This window comes from Rhinolophus sinicus, chromosome 3 (assembly GCF_057876585.1).
Source record: "Rhinolophus sinicus isolate RSI-liver-muscle chromosome 3, RSI-T2T, whole genome shotgun sequence".
In the NCBI taxonomy this organism is placed as follows: Eukaryota; Metazoa; Chordata; class Mammalia; order Chiroptera; family Rhinolophidae; genus Rhinolophus; species Rhinolophus sinicus.
In genome coordinates this window covers 48,961,826-48,989,797 of record NC_142503.1, presented here as the reverse complement: position 1 = coordinate 48,989,797, position 27,972 = coordinate 48,961,826, and the positions used below count along the sequence as shown (strand labels likewise).

At 37.0% G+C, this 27,972-nt stretch overlaps 1 protein-coding gene and 1 non-coding gene across 2 annotated transcripts in view; both read right to left on the bottom strand.

Annotated features, from left to right (window-relative positions):
- Positions 1–27,972, bottom strand: part of IQGAP2 (IQ motif containing GTPase activating protein 2) — a 268,669-nt gene that overhangs the window by 89,282 nt on the left and 151,415 nt on the right. The window contains exons 6-12 of the mRNA XM_019728145.3: positions 22,219–22,286; positions 21,694–21,807; positions 20,861–21,039; positions 18,849–18,936; positions 14,789–14,952; positions 10,850–11,010; positions 6,236–6,360 (exon numbers count right to left, since the gene is read on the bottom strand). Of these exons, the coding sequence (XP_019583704.3) occupies positions 6,236–6,360; positions 10,850–11,010; positions 14,789–14,952; positions 18,849–18,936; positions 20,861–21,039; positions 21,694–21,807; positions 22,219–22,286 (899 nt within the window). The remainder of the gene's footprint in view (positions 1–6,235; positions 6,361–10,849; positions 11,011–14,788; positions 14,953–18,848; positions 18,937–20,860; positions 21,040–21,693; positions 21,808–22,218; positions 22,287–27,972) is intronic.
- Positions 5,884–6,012, bottom strand: LOC141570931 (small nucleolar RNA SNORA11). Its single transcript, XR_012495373.2, has one exon. It is a non-coding gene; the product is annotated as a small nucleolar RNA SNORA11 (small nucleolar RNA).

Sequence of the window (27,972 nt, the reverse complement as noted above, 5' to 3'; positions counted from 1 at the left end):
TACAGATCAATGGAATAGAATTTAGAGTTCAGACATAAATCCTTACATTGATGATCAATTGATTTTTGACAAGGGTGCCAAGACTAGTTAACAGGAAAATAATAGTCTTTATAACAAATGGCACTGAGTCAACTGGATATCTATATCCATTAGAATGAAGTTGGATTCCCTATTATCACTCCACAAAAAAATAACTCAAAGTGAATCATAGACCTAGAAGTAAAAGGTTAAATTATAAAACCCTTGGAAGAAAATACAGGAGTAAATCTTCGTCGCCTTGAATTAGGCACTACTTTTCCATGATGATGTCAAAAACACAAACAACAAGAGAAAAAAAATTAAATAAATGAGATGTTATAAAAATTAAAACTTTGTGCTTCAGAGGACACCATCAAAAAAAGTGAAGACAACCTACATAATGGGAGAAAATACTTGCAAGCGCTGTATTTGATAAAGGACTCAGATACCTGTATGCAACTATGCCAAATATATAAGGAACCCTTACAATTCAACACTAAAAAGAAAACCCAATTTAAAATGGGTGAAGGTGGGATGGCCAGATAGCTCAGTTAGAGCGCAGGGCTAACTAATAACACCAAACTTGCCAGTTTGATCCCCGCATGGGCCACTGTGAGCTGCACCCTCCTTAAAAATATAAATAAAATAAAATCAGTGAAGGATTTGAATAGAATTTCTTTAAAGACATTTCTTTTAATAAGCACATGAAAAGATGCTCAATATCATTAGTTATTAGGAAAATGCAAATCCAAATCACAATGAAATACCACTTCATACCCATTCGGATGACTATAATAAAAAAGAAAATAACAAATGGTGTGAAGAGGTGGTAAAATTGGAATTCTCATACATTGCTGGTGGGAATGGAAAATGGTACAGTCACCCAGATAAACAGGCAGTTCCTTAAAATATTAAACACAGAATTACCATATGATCCAGCACGTCCGCTTCTAGGTATATACTCAAGGAAACTGAAACCATATGTTCACACAAAAGCTTACACATGTATGTTATAGAAGCAATATTCATAGTAGCTAAAAGTAAAAACAACCTAAATATCCAATAACTGATGAATGTACAAGCAAAATGTATAGCCATAGAATGAAATATTATTTGACCTAGAAAGGAATATGAAGTATACTGACTGATACATGATACAACATGGATGAACCTTGAAAACTTTATGCTAAGTGACAGAAGCCAGACTCAAAAGGCCACATATTACATGATTCTATGTACATGAAATGTCCAGAATAGGCAAATCCATAGAAACAAAGTAGATTAGTGGTTATTAGGGGATGGAAGGAGGGGAAAACAGGAGTGACTGCTAATGGGTATGAAGTTTCTTCTTATGGTGATGAAAATGTTCTGAATTTAGATAGTGGTGATGGTTGTATAACTTTTAAATAATAAAAAGCACCATAAAAACATAATAAAAAGGAAAATTATGGTATAGCAATTATATCTCAATGAAACTGTTATAAAAAGGGGTGATAACTTTACATAAAAGTAGCAGCAAAGATGCTAATTCCTAGTGTAACCCTCACTTAGATAGTAATGCCAAGACATTGGATGATGGAAGCAGAGAATACGAGAGCTGGAAGAATTTAATGTAGACATATAGAGAAAAATAAACAAACAACTGAGGTACAAAGAGGTTTGGATATACATTCTATTCTTGGGATTTCTCTACTTTACCACTGTGTTAAAAAAATGCCAAAATAGAGGTAGTTATGAAATCAAGCAATTCCATACAGTGTTAGAGTAAATTTCCAGGACAATATAGTCCAATACTGTCCAATGGAATGTTCTAGGATGGAAATGTTCTGTATCTGGGCTATCCAAAATGGTCGCCATTAACCACATCTAACTATTAAGCATTTAAAATGTGGCTAGTATGACTAAAGAACTTAACTTTAAATTTTATTTAATTTTAATTAGTTGAAATAGCCATACACGGCTGGGAAGTGTAGGAAGGCTCCATAGAAATCAACATAGTCAGGCATGTTTTGGGATATTTTTAAAGTTCAAATATGGCTAACTAATACCACAAATTGTTTCTCTAATACCACGTGGTAAAATAACATCTGGAGCTCTAAATCATGGAGGTACCAAAGGAAAAATAAGCATATCCACCAGTTTAACCTTCTATCATCTCTATCACACCACAGGATCTTAGGACATAGACTATAAGTTCCAACAATGAAAAGCACAGAAACCAAGCTATGGAATCTGAAAAGCTTTTGAAACGCTAGCAGAAGGAACTTATTTGGAGGCCACTTCTCAATACCACCTTATTGTTAAAAATAAACTATCAACCAGTCACAAAAACTATAGTGTACATATAAATATGTACATATACATGAATATGTGCGTGTATTCTATATATGGCAAAAAATGTATACACATGATTTGTATTCATCTTTTGTTATTGGCATATATTGAGTATTATAATTTTAATACAGTTTTTTCCTTTCTTAAAATGTATATACTTTTTTTGGCTATATATATTTATTACATATATATGTATATAAAATAAACATATATATTTATTAAAGGGGGGGCTTTTGCTTCCCAGATTAGTGCTGATGGACGAGAACTACTAAACAATCTAAACATTACCAAACAGTAGGCTTAGAAAATAAACATTCTTAAATCCAAACTTATTACTTCTCATTTTGTCAGTTATTTTTCATCAGAAACAATCACAAGTCACTTTATGAAAGTGATACGCTATGAAATAGAGTAAGTACTTGTAATTTTTAAAATTTATCTTTATCTTGACATGGAAATTAAGGTAGACTATTTAGGTAAGTATTGTCCAAATAGATCATCCATAAATACCACCTTGTTAAGAATGAAAAAGTTATCTGGAGAAGGGAAGGGACAATCTAAAATGACTAGAAATTATTTCCGATCATAATATTTAAGTATTTTGAAGCAAAAGCAAAAGTACTTCTCTAACATACAAGTTACATGATCTCAAAACACTGGAAGAACTCGGGAAAGTCTAAGTACTATCCTCATACAAGGTATTATCATTTTACCGTGCAGTAGTTATAAACTGGAGAGCACAGAATACTTCATGTCATTCTCTGGACACCCTCTTGGATAGACTGTTCTAAACACTTTTAAACACCCCATCCAAAAATGATCTTAACAGAACTATGTCTGTGAAATGACTTCCTAACGGCTGATCACCTGAGAATGAGTCCATTCCAGCTGACTTGATTGAAATCACCTACTTAAATTTGTTTGCTGTGTTCCTAAGGACACAAGGCCCTGAGGTCATAGTAAGTGACCTCATAGGAGCTAAAAGACCTACCCAAAGCCCCCTTGGGCGCTACTGATTCACTTCCTCTGTTGATAAGTAAAGGGGAAATCCTATTTGAACAAAGATTGCTGAGCCTCAGTTCATGGACCACTTTAAATCACTGTGTGAGACCGTAAGATTCTAGTCCAATGAGATAGTGGGCATTCTCTTAGAGGTCATGAATTTGAACAAGCAGATGAGATAATTTACACAGAATGGTAACTACCAAATTTAAAAAGCAAAAATTCAAAGGAAGAAAACGAGGCTACCCGGTTAAAATAATGCTCCTCTATGGTTCTACTGGGAAAAATGCACTTTCCAGTAAGAAATCAACAGAACATCCAAGTCTGAGGAAATGCATTCAGCAGCTTTTCCATTAAATTCACCTTCCACTTGTCATTTTGCATTAGCTGCATACCTTATACACATTACAATTCAGAGGATTAGATCTGTGTGCATATATGGCAGGGGTAGGGTGGGAAAATAATGCACTTGCAAGATGTCCACGAAAAATTCTTAGCTCTTTCAGATGATTTAATTATTTTATTGTACAATTTGTGCCTGTTCACAATGGTGTATTTTTTTAAATTTAGCTTTTTAAGTAATTACCTATACATATATCAAACTCAGTACTTGAAGAACTTTAAACAAAAATACGTCATTTTGACAGAAAAACAAACCAAACCAAATAATAGACATTAAATATGCTGCATTAAATCCCCCAAATTCTAGAAAGGAAATATGATAAAGAATATATGAAATAACTGTTCTGGTTATGGCATACACCCTTCCCAAGATGCTTAAAAAAAATAGAATGATGATATATCGCATGTAGTAGCCATGTGACATATCACATAGAGAATAACAGTACTGTAGTTACCTAGACAAATGCCATTCTAATTCAAAGAGATTTTTGCTTAAAAATGATATACACCTACAAAAGACCACGTTCTTTTAAAGTTATGCAAATGTTACTTGTTTTTCTTTTCTTGGTAAAAGCAAAGGCTCTATTAGATAGTCTGGGACAAAAATGGCCTCCCCCCCTTGTTAATCAATGTCAAGAATGAGAGTAAAACTACAATTGCTCAACACTGAGAACTAAGGCACCTTCACTTGCGCAAGCAGCACACAGCAAAATCACCAAAGCAGACGTGCAAGGTGGGGATTGTCAGAAAGAACTGGGAAAAAGTTAGCAAACATAGGACATGATTCTTTGCTTTGCCAACCCAAAGAGAGGAGTCCTACCCTTGGGTGGCATTAGCCAAAGCACCCAAACCATTGCTGGAGACTCAAAGTATGGAACTGGTGTCTAGGAGGAAGGCAGGAGAGCAGAGGACTGGGGAACTGAGCTTTGTAACAGGACATACACACCAGTGTTTTCTTTCCTTACCAGATGATGTTGACCATCTGCTCAAATTAGTGCTTCTCTCTTGGCTAACATCTGGCAAGAACCACTGGCTCCCAAGCCAACGTGTCAGGCAAGAGCTAAGTGGGCCATGTGTAAGCCATCTCATTGCAGGGATTCCAAAATGCTTCAGTAAAAGGAAATGCAAAGGAAGCAAAAAACTGTGGTTGCAAAAGAGGAAATTTAGGTTTGTACAAAATTTGAAAAGGACAAAAGAAAGTGTCCAGGGATTCATATAACGGTGATAGATCTACGGTACACAGCATCAACACGACGTCAAGACAACACACCTGGACCCTGTTTTCTATTTGGGGCCTAGAGTGAGACGATTTTTAACAGAATAACAAACTCAGCCTTGATGCTGGGCATAGTGCTCGTAGGAAACAGTAAAAAGAGAAGAAAACTATGCAAATACAATTAACTAACAAAGTCATATGTTTTAGCTCAAGAGTAATTTTATTATCCTGAAGTTAGAGCATTTGAAGACCAGGCCTAAGAGCTTACCAAAACATACTAGAACAAAACACCCTACATTTGTGCGAGAAGTATCTGCCTACTCTATCAGCAAACTTAGAACAAGTAAGTTAGAAAAATAAGTCAAAGGTGGTGGTTAGAAGGGAGGTCAACAATATTCTCAATCTTAATCTGATATTACTGACAAATCAAGAAACTCAGAGGAAGCCAAAAATGATGGTGCTGGTTTGCTTGTTTTGATGATGGAAACGACGGCTTGAAACTTGAATTTGGTAATTTATGCTACAGAAAAGCAGTGAATATACTGATGGTTGAAATAACACAGCTCCTCATTCTTCACTCTGTTTTTATAAGCGAGCGGCAAAGGATAAGGAAGCAAGCTGACATTTAGAAAGTATGTTTCAGGACATATCTTCTTGGGATTGTCCACTTCATGCGGGAAGCTCATAATTTCAAGAAACACAACAAATCACCATGACTTGTGATTATACAGCAACGATTACAATATGTTCCAATTTCTTTGTAGGGCAGGAACATGGGTTGTATGTCAGAAAATGCTCAAATGAAAGGTCAAAATAAAATTGAGTGCTTACAAAGCTGAGTTATCATGTAGAGTTGTCATCTCGGAAGAACCAAAGAACAATATGAGGACTTCTATTTATTTAATTTTTCCATGTATAAGGCATAATGTCACAGGAAGGTCATAGTGTCCTGCCACCTATGAGGAGTCAACCCAAGTTCCTGTTGGATGTGTTGTAAACAGAGAAGCCATTCTTCAGGCACCATGCTCTGATCACACTCCTACTTATGTATTTTTTCTGTCCTTTCATGTCTTTTTCTGTATGCTTTATAGTATGTTGGCACAGTAGTAGAGGCAGAACATTTATATATAGACAGATACATATTAGGGGAGTGTGCTCTCATAGGGCTCCGTGAGTCAAAATTTGCACTCCTAATCTAGAGAACTAAGTTGTCCAGACACCTTATTCTCCCTATATGAGAGGAAGAAAGTGTTCCATACTTACGTTCATTTTCTTCTTGAATTTGAATATTAACCATATCAATACAATTTTGAATTTCATTCCAGGTTAAGTTCTCTTGCCCTTGGGATAAGGTTTCCAGTTTAACGGAGAGTAGTTCATTTGCATAACTGTGGAAGGGAAAGAATCAGAGACATTCATTCTTTGTTCATGTTATGTATCTGAAACTTGACACATGAGGCCAAAGATAAACTTTGAGGTTAGACAAAGAGTAGAAACGCAACTAAAATTGTCTGGTGCAGCTCTGTCAACATACGACAAGCTCACTTATATTAATAGTGTTCATTTTCTAAAAATTCTTGATGTACAAATGCTATTTAATTTTCCAAAATCCAACCTCGTACCCAACTCAAGCCAAACAAAACAAAACAAACAAAAAAACTCAGAAGTTCTCAACTCTGTGAAATTGCTTTTTTTTTTTTTTCCCCAGTTTTTAATTTTCCTCACGTTTGTGTGTCTTGGCTCTGAATTACCATGGCTCTCAACCCTTCCATAAAGGGTTCTTTTTATTATTCTTGTTCTTTCCAAAATCTGAGCTGTCAGAGACCTTTCTACTGGAACCCTAACATAGCTGAGTTGCCTTGAGATCCAATATGTCTACTGAGGAATCCAATAAAATGCAAACCCAGTTCTAGAAATCTTGCTGAATAACATACATCCTCACTGTATGTTTTCTTGAATATCGTAAAATTTCTCCTCACTTGCTCATTTCCCCTAAGGATTCTGATTGGCTACTCAAACACCTCTCTTCTGTGTCCCCTCACTGTCATAGCACTCTCCCACCTCATTCCTGACCCTTGACCCTCCTCATTCTGCATAGCCCTCTGGAAAATAAGAGTTTGGTCAACCATTCCAATTATTTTTCTTGTCTGGGAAAATTTTACTAAGGTATATCCATCTTGATATATTACTAAGAAACTTTCATTTCTCGATAATCAATTTCCTATTTAAAAATCATAGAACCAATGTTATAACCTTAAGCTATCATGAGCTATTCTAGCCCAAAGTAAAGGCATCCCACAGATAGTTTTGTTTGCTTCTGCATCACACCAGGGAAATAAAGACCCATCCGCTATGTGCATAATGATTCACTAGGCAGTTTGACTTCTGAATAGCCCCTGTGGATTTGCTAACAGAGATTAAAAGAATTAACATCACATTGAGTCTAAAACTGTTTTCCTGTTGTGACAAATTTTCTTAAAGTTTTGCATGTCTCAAGGTGACACTGAAGTGTCTTCCATAGAAAGTAGCTTGAGAGAGAACTACATCTTTTAAAATAGGAAGTGTTGGTGGTGACTCATTATCTGCAGCTAAATGAGGTGTCACCAAATGCAGGCCTGAAACTGGCTAACTGTGATGTGTCTGATTTTCACTTTACCAAGAGTTATGAACCTAAGAAACTATTCTGTGTCACTAGTAATATATAATAAATAATATTGACCACAATAACAATACGGATAAATGGCAACTTGCACTGATTATCATCCCTTATAGAAAGAACCAGTCTAGAAAAAAGTGCAAAATCCTTATGGGCATTTCACATGCTTAACGTCTAAATGATAACCCAATGGGAATAAAATGAGAAAGCTTAAGGATGAACACAGGAAAAAAACACAATTGCCCATCATTTCTTTAGAAATGAACAAACACTAGCCAAAGGGAACAGATTTTAGGGGTAACACAACAGAGTTCCACAGGCTTTTCCCTGAGTATTCGTGTCCAGTACCAAAGTATTCTGTAGTTCACCCACAAGGTCCATGTCCTTTTCCTCCCTGCCTCTCTCAGAGCTCTCTTCTGTGGACAGACTAGTAAGATTGTATTTCTAACAGATTTGGGAAGCTTTGAAAAGATTACAATTCCAATTTAGTTCAGCAAATGTTTATTAAGCACTTCCTGTGCACAAAACCTGTGGCCGGCACTACAGGGAATAGTAGGATGAAGAAGAAGCAGCTTTTACTTCAAGGAACTTTCAGTCTAGTGGATAAGAAGACAAAAACTCAAAAGGGCATAAAAGTGGAACACAGGAAAGGCCATAAAAATCGAGATCGTCCGTAAGAGTAGAAATGACGAGGTTCCGAGGAAGGAAACATTAGTGGTAGGGTACCTCGTCCAGGACAGATACTAAACCAGGCACTTAATCCTCAAAACTGTTCTGCCGATGCAGAGTAGGTGTTTTTGTTTTCTCTGTTTTTGTGCTTTATAGATGAAGAGAAAAGGGCTTGGCTAGGAAGAGTCAAACTCAGATATTTTTGGCTCCAAGGATATGTTCCTCTAACCACATCATGCTAGTTTTCAGAAGAGATGACATTAGCAGGGACAAGGAGAAGCACGGAAAGAATTCACGGAAGTGTAATCTATAGCAGGCAGGACTTGGAAGCTCTAATACTGGGCCAGGCAGAGATGGGTGACAGGTACCGTGTTTCTGGTGGTGAGAGGAGCATGCATAGGAGCACACAGGCCAGAAAGAACACCGGGCGTTCGGATCGAGCTTGGCTGATGTGCAAAATACAAGGAGGGATATAGCTGAACTAAGGTCAGGACAACACGTTTATTTTACAGTGAGGAGTCTGTTCTTAATGCAGATGAGACCAGTGAACACTTAAATAGAGTAGTATTATAAACATAGCAACATTTGAGAACAATTAATGTGGGAACAACATATGCCTAGAACCAATGCCAACCCTACAGCACTTTTGTGAGAGTTAGATAAAAGTACTTTTCCAGGAAAACACGGTCCCAAGGATGGAAGCCATGGCAAACAGGTAGAGACTTTGTAAGAATTCATCAGAGTGGACCTGCCTAGCATTTTTGTGCTATGAAGAACGTGTACAACCATAGGGACTGGCCCAGACAGAGCAGTGTTTCTTAAACTTGAAAACCGGGTTAAAAAGCTGACACTGAAAGTGGAATGGTGAGGAAGGTCAGCAGTTGTCAATATAAGAACCAAAGGGGACCCTGAAACCTGATGTCAGTATTGTCATCCAGGTGATCCAGAAAGTGCTTAAATCAAGTTTTAAAAAGATTATTAAAAGAAACACAAATTTTAAAAGCTTCTTATACAGAATACCTGAACTCTGAAGCTGTATCTGTAGGCCCCAGGAGAAAACTACAGGGGTAAAAGTGGTTTTTAAACGGGGTGTGGGACCATTAATAGGTTATTTGTAAATTGGGATGGGGGAGGGAAACATTTTTGATAATCAAAATGGGTGATTTGGAGAGAGGGGGTACTGTCATTTATAGGGTGTGGCCAACGATGCTAAATCTATGGGACAGTCTTGACAATTCTCTCATCAAGATTTCCCATTAGTGCCCCAGTAGTGCTCCATTAGGCTTCCTAAAGGAGTGACCAGTCTGTCTTCCACTCTAGCACTAAGGGAGTAGTAAAGCCTTGTTAGGTAAGAATGAATGAGGATAGGAAAGATGTAGGAAGACCAATTTGAAGGTTATTACAGAAGCGAGGTTGAAAAGTCTCAATGAGGTGGGCACTGGGAAACGGAAACATTTTGCAGAGGTATAGTGCACACAGATTGGCTAATGTCAGGGAGAGAGGAGAGCAGGCTGTTCACAGCACGAGGGTGCCTGGCAGAGGGCAGAGGAAACTTAAGTTGACCTTGAGGTTTCTAAGCTTGGAGGAAAGGTGGTGTCATTAATAGAAGCAGTGAAGATAGAAATAAATTACTTGGAAAGAGACTCTGAGGTGTTATATGAACAAGGTGGACAAATTTATTTAGTATAAGAGCATCAGTTTCTCCATGAAGACTAAAAACGGGGAAAATTCACTGTCCTACTACTTTTGGGCCATTCTCTACATAGACAAGTGATTAAACACCGTTTTTTAAAAATTCTAAGTTAAAAAATTTTTTTCCTGTACAACTGCATGTGACCCAAGGGAATTCCCTAACCTACCTACTTGAGCAGCTCCAGCGTCAAGATCTGAAAAGAGCAGTTTTGTCAAGGTCTAAGCAGACACCTCCCCCTGGTGGTCACCAGAATCCAGGACAGAAAATCACTCGCTATATTTTTTTTTTCGTCTTACTGAATCTCTCACTGGGCTCCTTATTCAGGCCTCTAGATCTGCTATAGTGTTTTATAATACTATCGATTACACTATCTAGTACCATATTTCAGGAACAGGAAATAAAAGATACTAAACTGATTTTGTGTCCACCGCCATGATTCACTGTGATCTCAGGATTCCTTTGGTTTAACAATCAGAAGAATGGGGATTGGGGCCCAACTGCCCAGTTCTGGGTCCATAAATCCAGACTCAGTTTCCTTATCAGTAAAATAAGAGAACTGGACTGGATGACTATTAATGTTGCTTCCAACTTTTGTATATTCTGTCATCTCTAAAAGAAGCTCAAGGGAAAGCATGTTTTTAACAGTTCTTTTATTTTAAACCTATCAAATAATCTTTGCTAATGACAAAATCAGTCAGTAATTACCACAGAATAAGACTCTTAAAACAAAATAGACTAACTTTTCAGAAAATGAGCATGGCTATACGGACTCCTTCAGTAAGGAACAAATCCTTTATTTGTGAGATCTGCCAAACACACATTTATGCACTGAAAAGACGTTTGGAATATATTTACTTACCGTTCCGCATATGTCTCATCCAGATTGTTGAAGCCTATTGTTGGGCTTTTGAGTTGATTCTGCACAGACACAAGATCATTGCTTTCCAAGGCCTGGTTTAGTAAAGCAACAGCAGACAGCATTTCCACCGCAATCAAGAGCTCCTCGTGGACCAAGTAGTTCTGTTAGAAAACACACAGCAATATAAATTCCCCAAACAACACACCTCCTGGATGTGATGGGGGTTTAGAATGCACATTTCAGGTATTTAGAATGCACATTTCAAAGAACAATGAAAAGTCAAAGATTTTGAGAACCCAGGAGAAAAAGGGCTCATTGGCCAACTGTTTTTCATGGACTTTAAAGAATAGGAAAATGACTTCTGAGTTTTTCTTAGGTGGTGACTTTGGGAAATGAGTTAATTACAACCAACATTTATGATTCCACAAACATCTGCATTCCCATAGCTGATTCCTACTCCCAGCTATATTGAGTGCTTACAAACTCAGGCTTTCCAAATAATTCAGCCAAGGATTAGATAAGGTTGTCCCTGTCCGAGAGTGCAAGGTAAGATTTTAGCACAGCTAATAATTTTGAGTTTGAATTGAGAGTAAGCAAAAGAGGGAAGAATTTCACCTGAAAGTTATAACCCCAGAAAAGTAAATCAAAGTCTGCAAACCAAGAATATTGATTCTAGTTCCAAAAATATAAGCCTAAGTCACATTTTTTATATTGGGTGGAAATTTTAAAATGTACTCTTAAGGTCTAACTATTTGAAGAAATGTAAGGTAAATCTTTAGGTAAAGCAAATAAGAATCTCCAGATTTATATGGTTTATAAATCTGGATTTGGCTTATTTAAAAAATACACCTTAGATTTCAGAACACCTTCCCCTTTCAAAGCTCTCGTCCGTTTAATCATTTTATACTGACTTGGTGCAACTCCAAAAGGTTTATTTCTTCTATCATATTGAAGAACCACAGAGGAAGCATGAAAATGAAATAAAATAAAGCTGACATCTATCTTTTTATATTTATATGTATTTAACATTTATAGTGTAATATTTATATTAAAATACATTATAGCTTTCTGGATCTCCACAGAAATCTTATAGCAAACTGATTTTAGAGTAACAAAGCATAATTTTACCTTCCAAACCAAATGGGAGGAAAGAGTTACTATAGGGAACATAGAAGTAAATTTTATCCACACATCTTACATTAACTACAAGTTTAACACATAGGGAAAGTATAAAATTCCAAGTAAAGGACAAAATGGAATCATTTGAGATTCACCTCCTTTACCCCTTCCAGTGAACTGTCCACAAATATCTACAGTGGTATACAGTAAGAGGATAAGGGAATATAAAGAAGAAATGGGTCTGGGCAACTACTGGTTGACGGTTGCCCTGTTGCAGATGAATAACTATGCTAGAGTTCAAGTAGCCTTGGGCCCTAAAGCTATAGAAGTGGAAGAAAACATTAATGAGAGAACATAAAGCCAATTTAAGAAAAAAGCCTACTTTTCTCTTATTGCAAAACACAGAGGTTGCCAAGAAAATATACACACATTTTAAGAAAGGAAAACTGCATTGAAATTATAATAATATGTATTGATAAAAAAAGATGAATACAAGTCATGTTTGACTACTGCAATTATAAGAGGTGCTCAAAGAGGTTACCATCAGCATCCAGACACTTCTGATTACAGCGAACTACTGCTCGAGCAACGTTGACCAAAGTGTCCACTTGTATACATTTTTTTGGCACCCCCGGTAGTATCCTTTTATTTAGAAAACAGGAACTCTTTTCTTTCTTTTTCTTGGTATAAGACTTTATATTTTTTTCATGCAAATGCAGACATGTTAGTACATATAAAGTTAGTTGGGGGAGATGTTTGTTTATAAAAATTTCCTCATACTATACATATTAGATTTTTTTCACCTACGTTGTGAATACCTGTTTGTTCAAATAAATGCAAATTTGTTTGCATTCTTTTTTCAAACGTTATTGGCAAGTATTTCTGCTATCTACTGTTAAAATAGTCCTGGCAAGTAAACAGAGGCATCTCGAAAACAGGAAATCTTGATAAGCAAGAATAAGAAAGCAAATCCTACTATGCAGTCCTTTAGTGTATATCCTATTATTTATTTTTAATTCATGCAAACATTTACAGAGGTTTTGTCTTTTTAACTGATTTTATTATTTTATTACAAATAAACAAGATAACATTATACATGTTAACCTAATTTTTTCCACTTAATAATAGTGTGAGCAACGTTTTTAGGTAAATACATATGTGGTATGTTTCCTGCTTCTCGGTATTAGGCAATGCTGTGAAACATCTTGTGGTTACAACTTTCTGATTCATATTCGTTTCCTAGCAACGTTACTGTCAGGATAATAGGTAATAGCCTTTGATACACATGACTAAGGTCACCCTCCAGAAAGGCTATACCACTTCTACTCCCCTCAGCTGTGTAGGAGATGCCGGCTGCCCTAAATTTATACCTATACTAGGTTAGATCTCTCAATTCTCTACCAATCTGATACCTACAAGTAATCGTATTTCGTTTTCATATAATTTACTTACTTCTGATTGAATTTGAACATATTTTTGTGTTTCTCATTATGTATATTAGATAGTTTGTGAATTGCCTGTTCATGCTTCCCCTCCTCCCATTTTTTTTGGTGGATCAGTGCTGTTTCTGATTTTTAAGATCCAGTGTCCTTCTATGTTTCACTAGAACTTTAATTTAAAAAAATTTCTTATGTTTAACCTTTTACGAGGTGTGATCAAACAAAACGGTGAATGTTTAAATAAAAAAAATTTATTACAGTAAAAGACACATTGCCATTAATCCCCCTCAAAATACTCCCCCTCGCTTTGAACACACTTATTCCATTGTTCTTGCCACTTTCTGAAGCAGTTCTGCAAGTCCACTTTCGTGAGTGTCTTTACTTGCGCTCATGCCCTGAATCATTTTGACTTTGGGGAAGAGCCAGAAGTCACACGGTGCCAGTTCCGGTGAATAAGGTCACACCATAATGTTACTGATAGAAATTGCCGTATACCAGAATCGATGTGTGATATGGAACATTGTCATGATGGAGGATGATTTATGGCACACTTTAAAACACACCTTCTCTGAACCATAGCTCACACCCGACTGATTGCACTAAACAGGTTGAAACTTGTCACACACTGTTACTAAGGTTTGATGTGCCACTTCCCGTATTGAAGATCCGTGTTTCTGATGGATGGCACTCGGCAGCAGCCTTCACCGTATTATTTGATCATACCTTATATATTGGAAATTTATTCTGATGTGTGTAGTGAGGTAATGTTTTCTTCCCAAGTGGTGAAACACTTGTAAGGATTTCATTCCTTTCCCCACCTTTTTGAAACACTAGCACTCTCATATATTAAATTCTTGGCTCTCTTCTAGTACTTTGCATTCTGTTCTATTGTTTGGCTTAATATGTAGTACATATGTTCTTAATTACTGTACCCTTATGTGAATATTACTGTTTAATACTATTAGTATATTAAGGAGCATATTTTATAAAAATCAAGGCCATGGTGCTATTGATTTTGCTTCCAGATTCTAGAAATGCTGATTCAGAGCTTATTTTTTCTATGTCAAAAAACATAACATATTTAAAAAAAACATCGCATATAGCTAAAAAATTATCCAAAATTAAAAAAAGAATCAGAGAATAAGAACCACCTGTTTCCAATGTCTGCGTTTCCTAACTATGCTCTTAGATTCTTTATGTAGATTAAAAGCAGGAGTTAAAGAGGAAGGTGGCCATGGCATTGGTACAGGGAGGCCAATGAGATGGGAGCTTGGTACAAGTTAAAAGCGCTGCACCCCCTTTCACATCCTAAACAGCTTTCCTCATGGCTCGGACTCAGATTTAACATCTATCTCCAGAAGTGCAGTCTCCTCTGACTTACCGTGGTGTTCTGTTTCTGGAGGTTGAAAAGTTCGTTCTGATACATTGCAGCAGCAAAGGGGTACACAGCAGGCAGCTGGGCCTCTGGTTTCTTCAGTGCAAGCACTGTACTCTCGGGGTTGCCTTCTCGAATGACAGCATTGATGTGGTCCACTGCAGCCAGCCCTGAGGATGTGGGGGTCACATTCCATCAGGATGTCCACTTTTCCCACTGCGACCTGACCCAACCAGCCCACCTGTCCAAGGATTAAACCTAAGTAGTCACTCTCCATGAACCCTGAAAAGCTGCAGGTGGAGGGTCGGCAAAGACTTGAAAATGGTAGCTCAGTCATCGGAAGTCAGTCCAGTCCTTGGAGGAAATCCCTGAAAGAACCTCAGCACTGGCAGAGCTGGAGTTATGAGATCATTACTGCCTAGCATGATTTCCTCACAAAATCCTTCCTTTCAGGACTAGTTCTGGTCCCACCTTTTCCATGAAGCTCTCACACTGTTCCAGTCCCTGAGGATTTCACACATTGGGCATCCACACAATATTTGGGGCTGGGCCATAGAGATCCCAAAAGCATTGCTCATTAAAGCTCCTGTGTGTTAGTATTGCCTTCCCAAGGAGTTTGAAGCTATGTGAAGCCTTGCCCTACTGCTGTATTCTCCCTCTGAAACAGCACCATGGAAAACCCAGAATTAGCATTTGGACACACTGCTACTTAACATTGATTGTATTAGTTCTCAGAACATTCTCCTTCAACATTGTGATCTATGAATTGTGATTCTTAAAAAAAAATAATTCAGGTACGTTTTTAAAAATGTGACAGCCAAAAGTCATATGATTGAATAGTTTGTGCTAGTATCGGTTAACTTCAAAAAATAAATCCCTGATCACAGAAATGCCTTGGTTGACATTATCTGACCCAGCCATAAGCTCTGCGATGTCTCTACCAGCCGCACTGTTCGTATTACAAAGACCTGAATTTTAGTGACCAAACTGAAGGTGCTTGAAACAGTAGATTCAGCATAGTTTTCAAAAAACAGAAATGGAACTGCTGACCAAATGGAAGAATGAGTGATGAACTCTGCCATCAGGCCACAGCAAACTGGACATTTACTCTATAAAGAAGGCTTCAGGGTAGTAGAAACAACACAGACCCATAGATTTCTAGAGCATTTCAAAGGTTAGTCTGTCTTCCTAATATATGACTAGACTGCAGCTAAGATTATTCTAACCCTTTTTAACAGATGACAATTTATCTTCTCTAACTACATTTGCAAGGAGCTACCCTCCATAACCTTTCACTAAGAGGCATCATTCAGTAGCAGGAAATACAACGGATGCAATCTTTCATGCCACACTCTTAGAAAATGTACACTTATTCTAAGAGATCCTAAAAACCCAAACACTTTTTTCTATTCTTAGAATTAATATGACAAACGAAAGAATTCCAGAGAGGAAGGTACATGATTGTGGTGTTTGCTGTTAAGTTATTCAAGGCCTTTCAGCTGTGTCTCTGATTACTTTGGACAGGATCTTGCTTCACCTTTGAAAACTCTGTTATATGACTTTGCACAACTGGATGGTAAAATATTACCAGAAAATCACATTCTTAAAACCCTCTTAATGCACCATTTCTTCTAAAAATAAAATAAAATAACCTTACCCGCTCTTTTATACTCTGAATTTAACAAAATTTCCAGCCCTGACTTTAACAGAATACGTCATGCAATGAATGGAATGCGCTTGCCAAACCCAAAAGTTAAGTAATTGTAGTTCAAACAAAGCTGAAGGATCTCACAACAGAGCTGGTGACATTACCATCGAAGCTGTCACTTATGCCACTACTATGGCTGCTATGAATATAGACACTTTAACATTTTAATACAATAACCTATATGGCTGGGGAAAAGTTTGTCAGGTAGCTATATTTACATATTTTAAAGGGTACACAATTGTCTCATTGTTATGTCACTGACTAAAATATGTGTTAGAAGGTTTTTTTCAAGACTACTTTTAGTTCTACTGGACCATAAAGTTTCAGATGGGGAGAAATCAAAACTTCAGAATAATTATGTTCTACAACTTTAAAGCCATCAACCATTGCAATGTCATTCATAATTTCAGCTGGTTATGCATTAATGCAAATCATCTCATGTTTTTTACTTAAAAATGGGAAAAAAAGTATAGCCAATTTGGCATTAAATTTGTCATGGAGTAAACTGTAACAGTATAAAACAGTCACATAAGGCATTTTATTTAACATTAAAAAGGAATCTGTTTTAGTGGTTGTCGTGCCGGGCGGCCTGCAGGGTTCTCAGCTCTCGCTCCCCACACAAGAATGCAGGATGTGGCTAGGCCAAAAAGGAACACCCACAGAGCCATAGGTAGGGGAGTCATACCACTATAGTCTCACTGGAGGCTGGATTCACACGATATGCAACCTGCTGTCTGCTTTTCTGCCAACCGACCGACTCCCCTCTCCAGCGCAGCCGTAGCAGTTATATCAGTGGCCAATTGGCTAACCAGCTACAGCTGACGGCCAACTAGCCACAGCCTATGGTCATCTACTACCCGAGCCAGCACCTTTCCACGTGAGGCCGAGAGCCTGGAAACTGCTCTCTGGGGCTCTGTCCCCACACTGGTTATAAACATTTCAAAAATAAAGGATGGCAAAAGTTTACAGAACCATTTCCTCACAAAGCTTATGGATCTCAGATGTTTTGCTGGCAATGTTAATTTCTTCCTGTAGCTCGTTTCTGTGAAGCATAATGAAATTCTCAGCTTTCAAATAGAGCAGAAAGAGAAACTTGAAATTGTGCTTCATGTAGCATAACCAACATGTTCAAAATTTAACAAGGATAAAAGAATAGGAATATGCATCCCAAAATATTAAGGTGTTCCCTTAAAAAATTTTACCTTAGAGCTCTCAGCAGCTGTGTGTGTGAGGTAAATTCTCAAAGCTACTCAGTTGTTAACTCCTAGATATTTACATCAATGTTATCTGGCCTCAGATCTGAAGGCCTTACATCTGAAGCCTTTAGGATGTGTCTCTACCATCAACATAGGAACAAACTTTTGGGTAACAACTATAGGTGTGCATTTCGTTGAAGGTGTTCAGAGCAAAAAAAGAACATTCAAAGCTCATATATGACATTAAATTAAAGGCAAGGTTTAGGACAGTTGAAATTAGTGGCTACTCCAAATTTAAATTTGGCAGATGGTCTTTCATGTATTCATTTTTGAGATTTTATATATATATATATATATATATATATATATATATATATATATATATATGGGTTATTGAGGTTGACTTTGGAGAAATAAATGTCAATCAGAATTCCTAACTGCCTCAAGTAAAACAAATTTTATCAGAGAAGGGAAAAAGACTAATAAAGAGATTAAGGCATCTAAACTTGCATATGCTTATTTTAATGACCTGAGTTTTCTATTCTTTATAGTCACACAACGGAACTGGGTACCAAGAAAAATTACACTGTGCAACTCCATAGAGTCTCAGGGATATGGATTTAAACCTGTCACCATGCGATTTCATTGACCTGTCAAGTCTCATTCACTTGCACTGAAGCTACACAAGCTGTAAGAAAACAATTCTTACAAACTGTAGACTAGTGACTGGGAAGTAACAAAGAGCAGAACCGTCAATGATACCTTTTACAATTCCAATGAAATGCCATCATATAATCACGAGCAAGGAATGACAATCTTTAAGTCAGAATATTTTACTAAATAACTGTCAGTATTAGCCCAATAGGGGGTAAGTTCAAAATATGACATACACTGTACCCGTGATGAAACAGGAAGGTACAGTCAAACTAGCTCCACGACAACTTGGGATATCTTGCATAGATTGGGGGCAGATCACCAAAAAAGCTCCGTGGAGACTCTTAGGTGATGTGCAATGATTAAGAGCAACATTGACAGTTAGTGTTTTTTTCATCATAGAAGGCAGTTTTACAAGGATACGAGTTGAGAGTTTTGCAGAGACTCTGACAAGAAAAATTTATATCTTGTAGAAGTATCCATTTCCTTCATACAGTCTATTACTTACTATTGACTTTATTGATCGTGCCTTGGATTTCTGCTTGTGTCAGCAGTTCTTCATATGCATCTCTTTCTTCTTCTGAAATACAGTTATTCTGCAAAACAAAGTTTTCACTAATTCCTGAGGTTAAATGTTCCCAAAGCTCAATATTCAAAAGCAAAAATGCAAAGAGTGATAAGAACCATTTGCTAATATTCATTTGAACTCAATAGAAGCATTTAAGAAGGCTGCTTTATGCAGGGCACTAGGGTTAGATATGCCCAGCGAGGATTACAAAGATAAACAACAGACCCAGTGACTTTCTGAAAAAGCCTGATTATCTAATGTGGAAAACATTAGGTTGGACCCCTTGATTTTTGCCGCTTTTAAAATATAAAAACCAGTTGAATATTGGCAATTTCATTTGATTCAGTCTAATAAAATCAAGGACACAAATAATGACTATACTTTGTAGAACAGAATAGCATCTATAGAAGTACACACTCAGTTGGAAAATTTAAAAATGAGATGACAATTGAGGAAGTTCTGGAGGAACAGAGTAATGTTGAAGGAAGAAGGGAGTACGATATAGACAGCGAGATTTGGTCACAAAGGTCGGAAAGCTTGGCAAGTCAGGCTACAGAACGGAGTGTATATCCAGGGCTAGCCAAAAAAAAATGAGGTAGGCTGGGTATCCTGGAGGCCTTTTCAGGCCAAGCAAAGGACCTTACTTAATTTAGTAGGCAGTACGGAATCAGGGCATGTTTCTGGTGGGATGACATCAGATCTGTAGTTAAAGATTAATTTTGCAACCTCTAGCTCTGAGAGGGGTTGGCTTGGAGAATGCTAGGAAGCAGGGAGACCCGTGAGGAAGGTGCTGCAGGAGTTCTGAGGTCAGGTCAGGAGGGGCAGGGCTGAAGCAAGACTGATGAGATGGGAAGGTAGGTGGATGAATGTAAGCCCAGCAAGAAAAGGTAACAGAGTACAGTGATGGATAGGGGATAGGGGACATAATAAGAATTCTGAAACAATGTGGAAGTCATTCCAAAGGGAAGTTAGCAAGGAACATACGTGCAAGAGGTCAGGGTGGAGATGAACACCCACCCGATGGGGTGGATGGCAAGACCTGTGCTACAAGGGAAGTTATCTGGAGGAACATTAGAGGGGCCTGATATCAAGCTGGCAGCTGATTTCTTCAACAAGTGTATGAGCTTAATTGAGAAAGAACAGAGACAGACCTGGAAGAATCCCCATGTTTAGAGGAAGGAGGAAGAAGAGACACTAAGAGATGCAGAGGAGAACCAGGGCAGCAAAGAAGCACATAAGTTAAAGGAGTAGATAATCTCAAGGTAGGTGGGCTAGGTGGAGCAGGCGGGCCGGGTGGAGCAAGCGTGCCGGATGCTGGTGGGAGCCACCAGCGGAGGAAAGGTGGTACGATAAAGTGGTCACATTGTAATGGAGCTGAAGCTGACATGACAAGAGCTTACAAAGAGGAAAGTTGGCAAGGAAGTGGAAGATCTGAATGTAGACGAAGTCTCCATAACACAAGACGAGCAGGAAGTGGGCAGTGGGAAGTTGTTAGGCTCAGGAGCAGGCTGCTTAGCTGGGGAGGAAAAGCTCTTTCTCAAATACCAAGATAAATATTGGAAAGAGTAGGTTCAAAAATATCCTCTCTAAACTTCACCACACTGAATTATTAACCTCTACTAATAAATCCAAAGGTAACTCGGCCAATACAAGGTCTGCTGGTGATGCCTAATGAGGGAAGACCTTTAGCTGCTACTTCCATACCTTCCAGGTAAGTAATACATTTATGGCATGACCTTCAAACCATGGAACTTACAACATTCATCATAAAAGGAAAATTAATTTCCTTACATAGTGCATGGTCTTCTTTCACCCTTACCTTTCACCCAAACCAACTGCCTATGGCTAGAGAGACCACAGCCAGTTGATTTAAAAATAACACTTTTAACATTAAGGCTTTTTCAAACCACCTACTCCTAACCATGTCTGTTACTGAGAATCTAATTAAATACCTTCAGTCTTGCATTTTCCTCTTTTCCCTTTTTGGCTTCCCAGAGTTCCTTCTGATATTCCTGTGCAAGGTTTTCGGCCACTAAAGTTAAAACTGCATTTGGGTTTCTTAGAGTTATAATGGTCTGCTCTGCTATTCCTTTTTCAATAGCTTCATTAATGGCTATAACTGCAGCGTGCACTGAGAAGAGACAAAAAAAAAAAGATTTTTATTAGCAAAAGACAACATGCCTCATCGCTGCATAAACTTAAGCAGTGTTACTTTCTTCTTTGGCTCCCAGTAAGCATGACAAAAGAGACCTCTGACACATCACAGAGCACGCCTCTGACAACCTCTCCACATGCCCATCTATACTGGTCCTGTCTCGGCATCTGTTACATAATCCCTATTCATTTAATCCCTATTCATTTAATCCCTATTTATTCAACCTGCGCTGAATGGCTAACATGCACCGAGCATTTTTGTCAACCACCTGGATGTTGGAAAGGTAACACAAACACTTTTAAAGTACCAGGATGTTTCCAAGAGATGCCTGCAAGTTAACTTGAAACACTAAAAGGCAATGCAGCAACATACCTTACCACTAAAATCTAAGGATCTAGAAAGCAGAGAAATATTTTGGAGAATGAAGATATTTCTGGATCTTCTTAATTCACTTTGCACAAACAGGTGTTTAAAGTCACTTAAATTTACCCTCTACGATACATATCATAAAAGCTTTCAGAGGGGGCTTAAATTATCTTCTAAATATTCTGTTTCTTGTAACCAGAATCAACAAATAAAGTATAGGTAAGCCTCATGTCAATGGCATGTTCGGATTTTACATAGACTTACGTGCAGCTTCATCCACGGACAGTTCATTAGCTAGAATGCCACCTATTTTGCTGAAAGATGGCATCTGTATTCCATATTTCTCAAGTTCCTTTCTCATATTACTGATTTCCTCCTCTGAAAGAGAACAACAACCAATCAAAGAAAACCACAGAGATGGAGACAGAATGAATATATTTACAGGCAGAAATGTCTTAATCCTAGGGTCCCCTCCCCAGATATGCGGGGTTTATTTTTCGGATTAAAGCAAACAAAAAGTGCCATGCCATTATTGAAAAAAGAAAGAAAAGAAAGAAATGTCTTCATCAAGAAGGTGGGGCATTTCTAAACAAGAACTTTAGGAAGAAGCCAGCATCAGTTTCTCATTTCATAAATGTGGGGAAAAGGAAAGCTGGTTGAGTACAAACAAAATAATAAGTTTTCTCCTCTGATCAATACAGAGGAAAAAAGGGAATAAAAAATACTGAGATGAAAAAAACGTATCGGTCCATTTCCTTAGTAACTACATTATAAAAATTATAATAATACCTGTGAAATCTACTTTGCCCAACAAATCCTGGATCTGAGGTGCTATTCCTAGTTTGAAGAGATACAGACTGAAAGAAAAAACATACAATTATCAGACACTTTATCATGATAAATCTTAGAGTTAAAAATTGCTTAGATCTGAAGGACTTTTTCAGTTGAGAAAAACCTAAGAGATTATTTCATCTAATCCATTCATTTTGTAGAGGAGGAAACTCAGTCCTGAGGTAACAGAATCCCTGGTGGGACCGGGACTAAAACCCCAGTCTGTCTCAAAGACTGGTGTTGTGTAGCACATGGCACTTCTGTAGTCAACTAACTCTCTACCATCCATGTGGAGGATGAATAAGAAGTACAACTAATACAAAACAGCTAATAATGCAATAAGCATTTCCTTGGATATTCCTCACGTGAGTCTTATTTTGTTGAAAGTACAGGTCAAATTATTATATTTTCCTTTTCAATATTCCTCCAAGTACCATCCACTCCTTGAGGAAATATTTGTTTTACATATTCTGAACCAATAAATACAGTGGCAAGACTATTGAAGGACAGGGTGATGTTAAAGATAAAGCATGATGTGAGCATTACAACTAAGTGGAAGATGGAGAGTAAGTTGTATATTTCTCTAAAAATCCCTTAGAAGTAATGATGGCACCCACTAACTTACCCATAACCTGACAAAAGGAGCTGAGAGCTGGCATCTACATCTACATTCTATGACAGATTAAAATAAATGGTTATGTGGCTTTTCCCACTTAATTAGTGAGCCATAGTTTCTGTTCCATATTTATCCTAACCTCCCCAACCCATAAGGTTAATTCTACAGACCAACTAAAAAAATTCCGTACTCACTTTATTATTAATTTTGATAGGTTTATAATTTATGAAATTTTAATTAGAAATTAGAAAATACACAATAACATACATGGGAAAATGAACTGAGAATGATTTTGATGGCCTGAAATATTTCAAAATTATCACTTGTGATGCACATGTGAGATGGATCTATGCAGTTTATAAAATACATAAAATTTCAATAAAGGAGTTCAAGATCAAGCCTTCTTAATGGTATTAAATAAACTCTTAAATGTTTGACTAATCAATGTAAATGGCATGCATTGAAATGAAATGAACATTCTTTGATAATTCAAAACAATTATTTAGAAAAGTAATAAAACAAAGTTATTAATTAATGATTCCTGATTTAAAAAATATTACATTGAAAATCACCACCCAGAGTTAAACACTAAATATTTTTATATAAGTCCTTTAAAAGTTATTTCTGGAAGTATCTATTCAATAATCTCATACAGTATTCTATGATATATGAACATATTGTAATTTACTTAACCAATTGCTGAGCATTTAGATCGTTACTAAATATTCAGCATGGCAGTGAATATTATATAGAGAGAATACATCTTTATGCATATATCTTATTTGTTACGATAAATTCCTGAAAAAGTCCTGCCAGACTGAAATGGTATACATACAATCAAAGCTTTCAATACACAGTTAAATTGTGTTCTTAAAAAGAGATTATACTCATTTAAGCTTTGTGAGTAAAAGGTTAAGAAAACTGGTTTCCCTTTTGTGAGAGAACCCCACCTTTAGTTAACTTTCTAGCTCTGTTTCCCTAGGAACCTGATAAAGGTATAATAACAATAGTATTACTAAGCAATCATTGCTTAGGAGAAAAATAACCCCTGATTGATAAACTGCATCCTGACTTGAAGGCTTTACAAATATCTAATAGGCACAGTATTTTTAGGTGTTCCTCAGTTCACTGACTCTTATAACTGGCATACTCCTCGCAGGGAACTGGGAAGCCATGCTATGGAGCAGTTACAATGGATACTGGCTGAGGCTCGAAGCCAGGGAGGCTCTTGCACCCATCAATATGAGTCTCACTCCTTAGCACCCAAGGTATCACCTGAGGTAGTAAAGAGAACAGCTTCCAGATGGCTGAGTGACAATGATGTTGAGTGCCATGAAGGCCCCAATGAAGAGCAAATATGTGAAGCTGTCCTCCCAGTAGGCTGGGTTTCCTGGCTATGTCTATCCTTCTGGGCAACTGGTGCCAAAAGCAGCTTATGGAGGCTGTCAGAGTCCAAATGTTTAGTTGAACCTAAGAACCGCTGATGGGCATGGCCCCCACTCTACCACCAATATTTCTTTGTCTCCTTATCACTACAGGACACTATCAATGAAAACCTTGCCAAACTGATGGCCACAAATGTTATTTAAATCTCCATTTCCTTTGGTTAGTTGTGAGGGTAAACATTTTTCATGCACATATTGGCCATTTCCATTTCTTGCAGGAAAAGACTATTAATGAATTTTTGAACTTTAAAGATTGATTTTGGGGTGATTTACCATCCTTTGGTTTCTCACTCCCTTTCCCCCCAAAACCACAACCAAAGGACAAAGGACAAATTACATTTTAACCATGTACTAAATTCCAACATGATATTCATATCTTATCCACAGAGGAAAACATATTAGACGCTGAACATTCTTCAATGTAAAATATGTATTCATAATTCAAAGCTAGAAAGACAGAATACATTGTGTAATTCAAATCCTAGATCTTTAGAGATTATCAGGGATCTGAAACTATTTACATAGCCCCTAAAGACTTTACTACCAAAGGTTCATGCCAACAAATCATTCTAATCAAAGCTAGTATGCTGACAATTTCAAAACCATAATGTTTTATGAACCACTTTTCAACTCATTATTACATGGGGAAAATATTCCACTTAAAAGGGAGCTCATGTCATGTGCCATGGAACAAATGAAATGCCAACCTCTCTACTTATTCCTTTCTAGTAAAGAGAACTACAAAATTCAACAGAATTAAACAGATAGGCATGGTAAAGCTGCAAAGAATTCTAAGGAAACAAAATCAAGCCATACTTTAAGAAATGAAAATAGATCTATAAACAATAAAAAATGTACCATTGTATCATTTCAATTTCTTTCATAATACCTGATCTGCATTTTCGGCTTCTCTTTCTACAATTAAATTAAAAAATACACCTGAACTAATCTACAAAGAAAACTATAAAAATAATTCAATGGCAGAAACATTGAAAATGTGACAGTAAAATTTAAGTAGGAAACACCCATAAAATGTCTTCTAACACAAATTTTATATGTATAATTATTTCAAGTATTTAATATGTTATATTTATAATATGTATGATTTCCATTAATATTCTGCTAAGGTTTTAACATACTTTAAACTTACATTCTTGTATCAAAGCCTAAACTAATGAACATCTATTATCCTTAATATATTTCCACTTCTATTTCCCCACCTACATAATGTTGTGATGACCTAGCTTTTATTTTCATATTATGTACCAAAAATTTAAATACACATTTTATTAGTTTCTTGTCTAATTTAATCTATATCCAATTTTCCTTAGTTTTATCTTTGGTTCTGTTGTACATGAGTGTTCAAAATTTATTAAATACATAAATTGAATAAATCACTAATTGCATATGTTTTAATTTGTTCCTTGGGTGTTGGTTTTGTTTACTAAATCTAATGCCTCTTTCATAGTGTCGGTTTCCCTCAAATGTCTAGCATTTCCTGACTTGGGGCTCATCTTGGGGTTTCAGATTTGCTGTTTGTCACTGTTGATAACAGGTCCCCATGACAGAAAGAATCCCTAAGGAGACTGGGATGGGGAACGATAGGGTGCACGTCAGGAGGGTGTCCAGTGTCTTGCCTTCTCAACTTGGGTCTCCCTGTGCCTTCCTGGGGTCATCAGCTATCTTGGGTACTGGTATGCTATCTTGCCTTCAGCATCTACACTTGCTGCTTTAGGGAAGAATCAGACGGCTCTGCTGGTCTGAGCCCAATTATGCGGGCTTTGAGGCTCTTCTTTTTCAGCTGTCTCTTTGTTTGGAACAAGACCCATGACAGCTCCCAACTCTGTGGCATGTCTCAGTGGTTTCTGGCCTGTGGTCTTCTCCTGTCTTGTTTCTCAGTCCTTCCAATCCTGTCCGTTTGCTGTCTGCCAGTGGTTTACATTTCTGGTCAGTGCATGGCATTCTTTCTTACTGCAAATGATTTTTTTTAAAATATTACTATTAGGTTGGTGCAAAAGTAATTGCGGTATAAAAGACTGAAAATTGCAAAAACCACAATTACTTTTGCACCAACCTAATACTTTGGTAATTTCATATCAGTTTTGGAAAGGGAGCAAGACAACTGTGCTCAATGACCTTGACATAATTGTGACCTTGACATCTCCTTTGTTTATCCAGTCATTCATTTAATTACTATTTATGGAATATCTACTATATAAAAAATATTCTTCTCTACATGCTGTCCTTAAAATAAAGGTGTTTAGTCTGCCACAAAACATAGGGTTTCTTTTTGTAATATGAACTAAAACAATTTACTAAACAAAAGTGTTAATTTTTCCCTGTGGTACTAAAGATATTAGGACTATTTCCAATTATACTTTTTATTTCTCCACTGTACACTGTAATACTAATATAAATCTCACTGAAAGCAAATATTCTGGTTTAATTAAAAGTTACCACTAGGTGGTGCTGAGAAGTTACCACTTTTGGATGGAAGAATCTTCACTTTCAAATTTATTTTAAATCTGATTTTCTTAAGCTAGTATAGATCAGGTAGAAATTTCATTTGCATACACATATTTTTACCAAAATTAAAAAAAAAAGTTAATGTATACATTTTATTTGGCTTCAATTTTCAACACTGTTTGTGATGTGAAGGTTGTTTAAATTATTAGTTTTAAAAAGATTGCTTTTCACAGTTTAGAAAAGTTTTATACCAAATCTCTGTATGGGAGGTGCTTTCAAGCAGATTACTCAAAGGGGCTTTACTAGGAAGCTATACTTATCCACTATTCCCATGCTGGAAAGAATCAGCAACAGCAACCTGCTCCATTTACATTCAAATGAGCCATTCATTATCTGAAGCATATAGGAAATCCAGAGTCTTAATCTTTAAAAAAAAAAAAAAGCCCATTCCATTTAAAAAACACACCAATTTCTTGTAGCTCTTCACCACTGAAGTTATTAAGCACCTTTAGTGCTAACAGCCAATACAAAAAGTTGAAAGCATTCCAAAGAAAGCTGTGGAATGAATGTCACCATTGCTTCCCATGTATAAGAAAGCACTTGATGTGAAATAGAGAGCCTCTTGCCACACCAAAAGATACAGTGCACTTGTGCTGCTGAGTGAGGCCAGCAACAGAGCGGTTGTCATAAAGTACCTTAGTCTCATTGGCCCACGTGCTCTTGTTTATATAAATAATATCACATTAAGTCAAAAAAGCAAGAACGTAAAAAAAAAAGTATGAGGTTTTCCTCTAGACTTTCTATATATACATTAAAAGGTTCTATAAGAATGAAATGCAAACTTAAAAGGCAAGAGCTGAATTTATTTCAGCTTTTCTGAATCACATCATGTGTAGTTCATTTTATGCTGTGACATGTAAGATGAATGTTTGTAAATGAAAGCCTCAAGGTTGACCAGAAAGATCACAGGACTAGAATTAGAAGCCCTGCATCCTAGTCCCAAGACTGGCAATATCTAGATGTATGCCTCTGAGTAAGTCATATAACCCAAGCTTTCAGTCCCACATGTATGAAATGAAACTTCCCAAGATCCTCTCAGTTCTAAGTTCCATGACTCTGCATTTTAAAACATCCTAAATATAACAGCTGTGCCGAAGTTCAAGTCTGCTGCCACTGGTTTTTTTA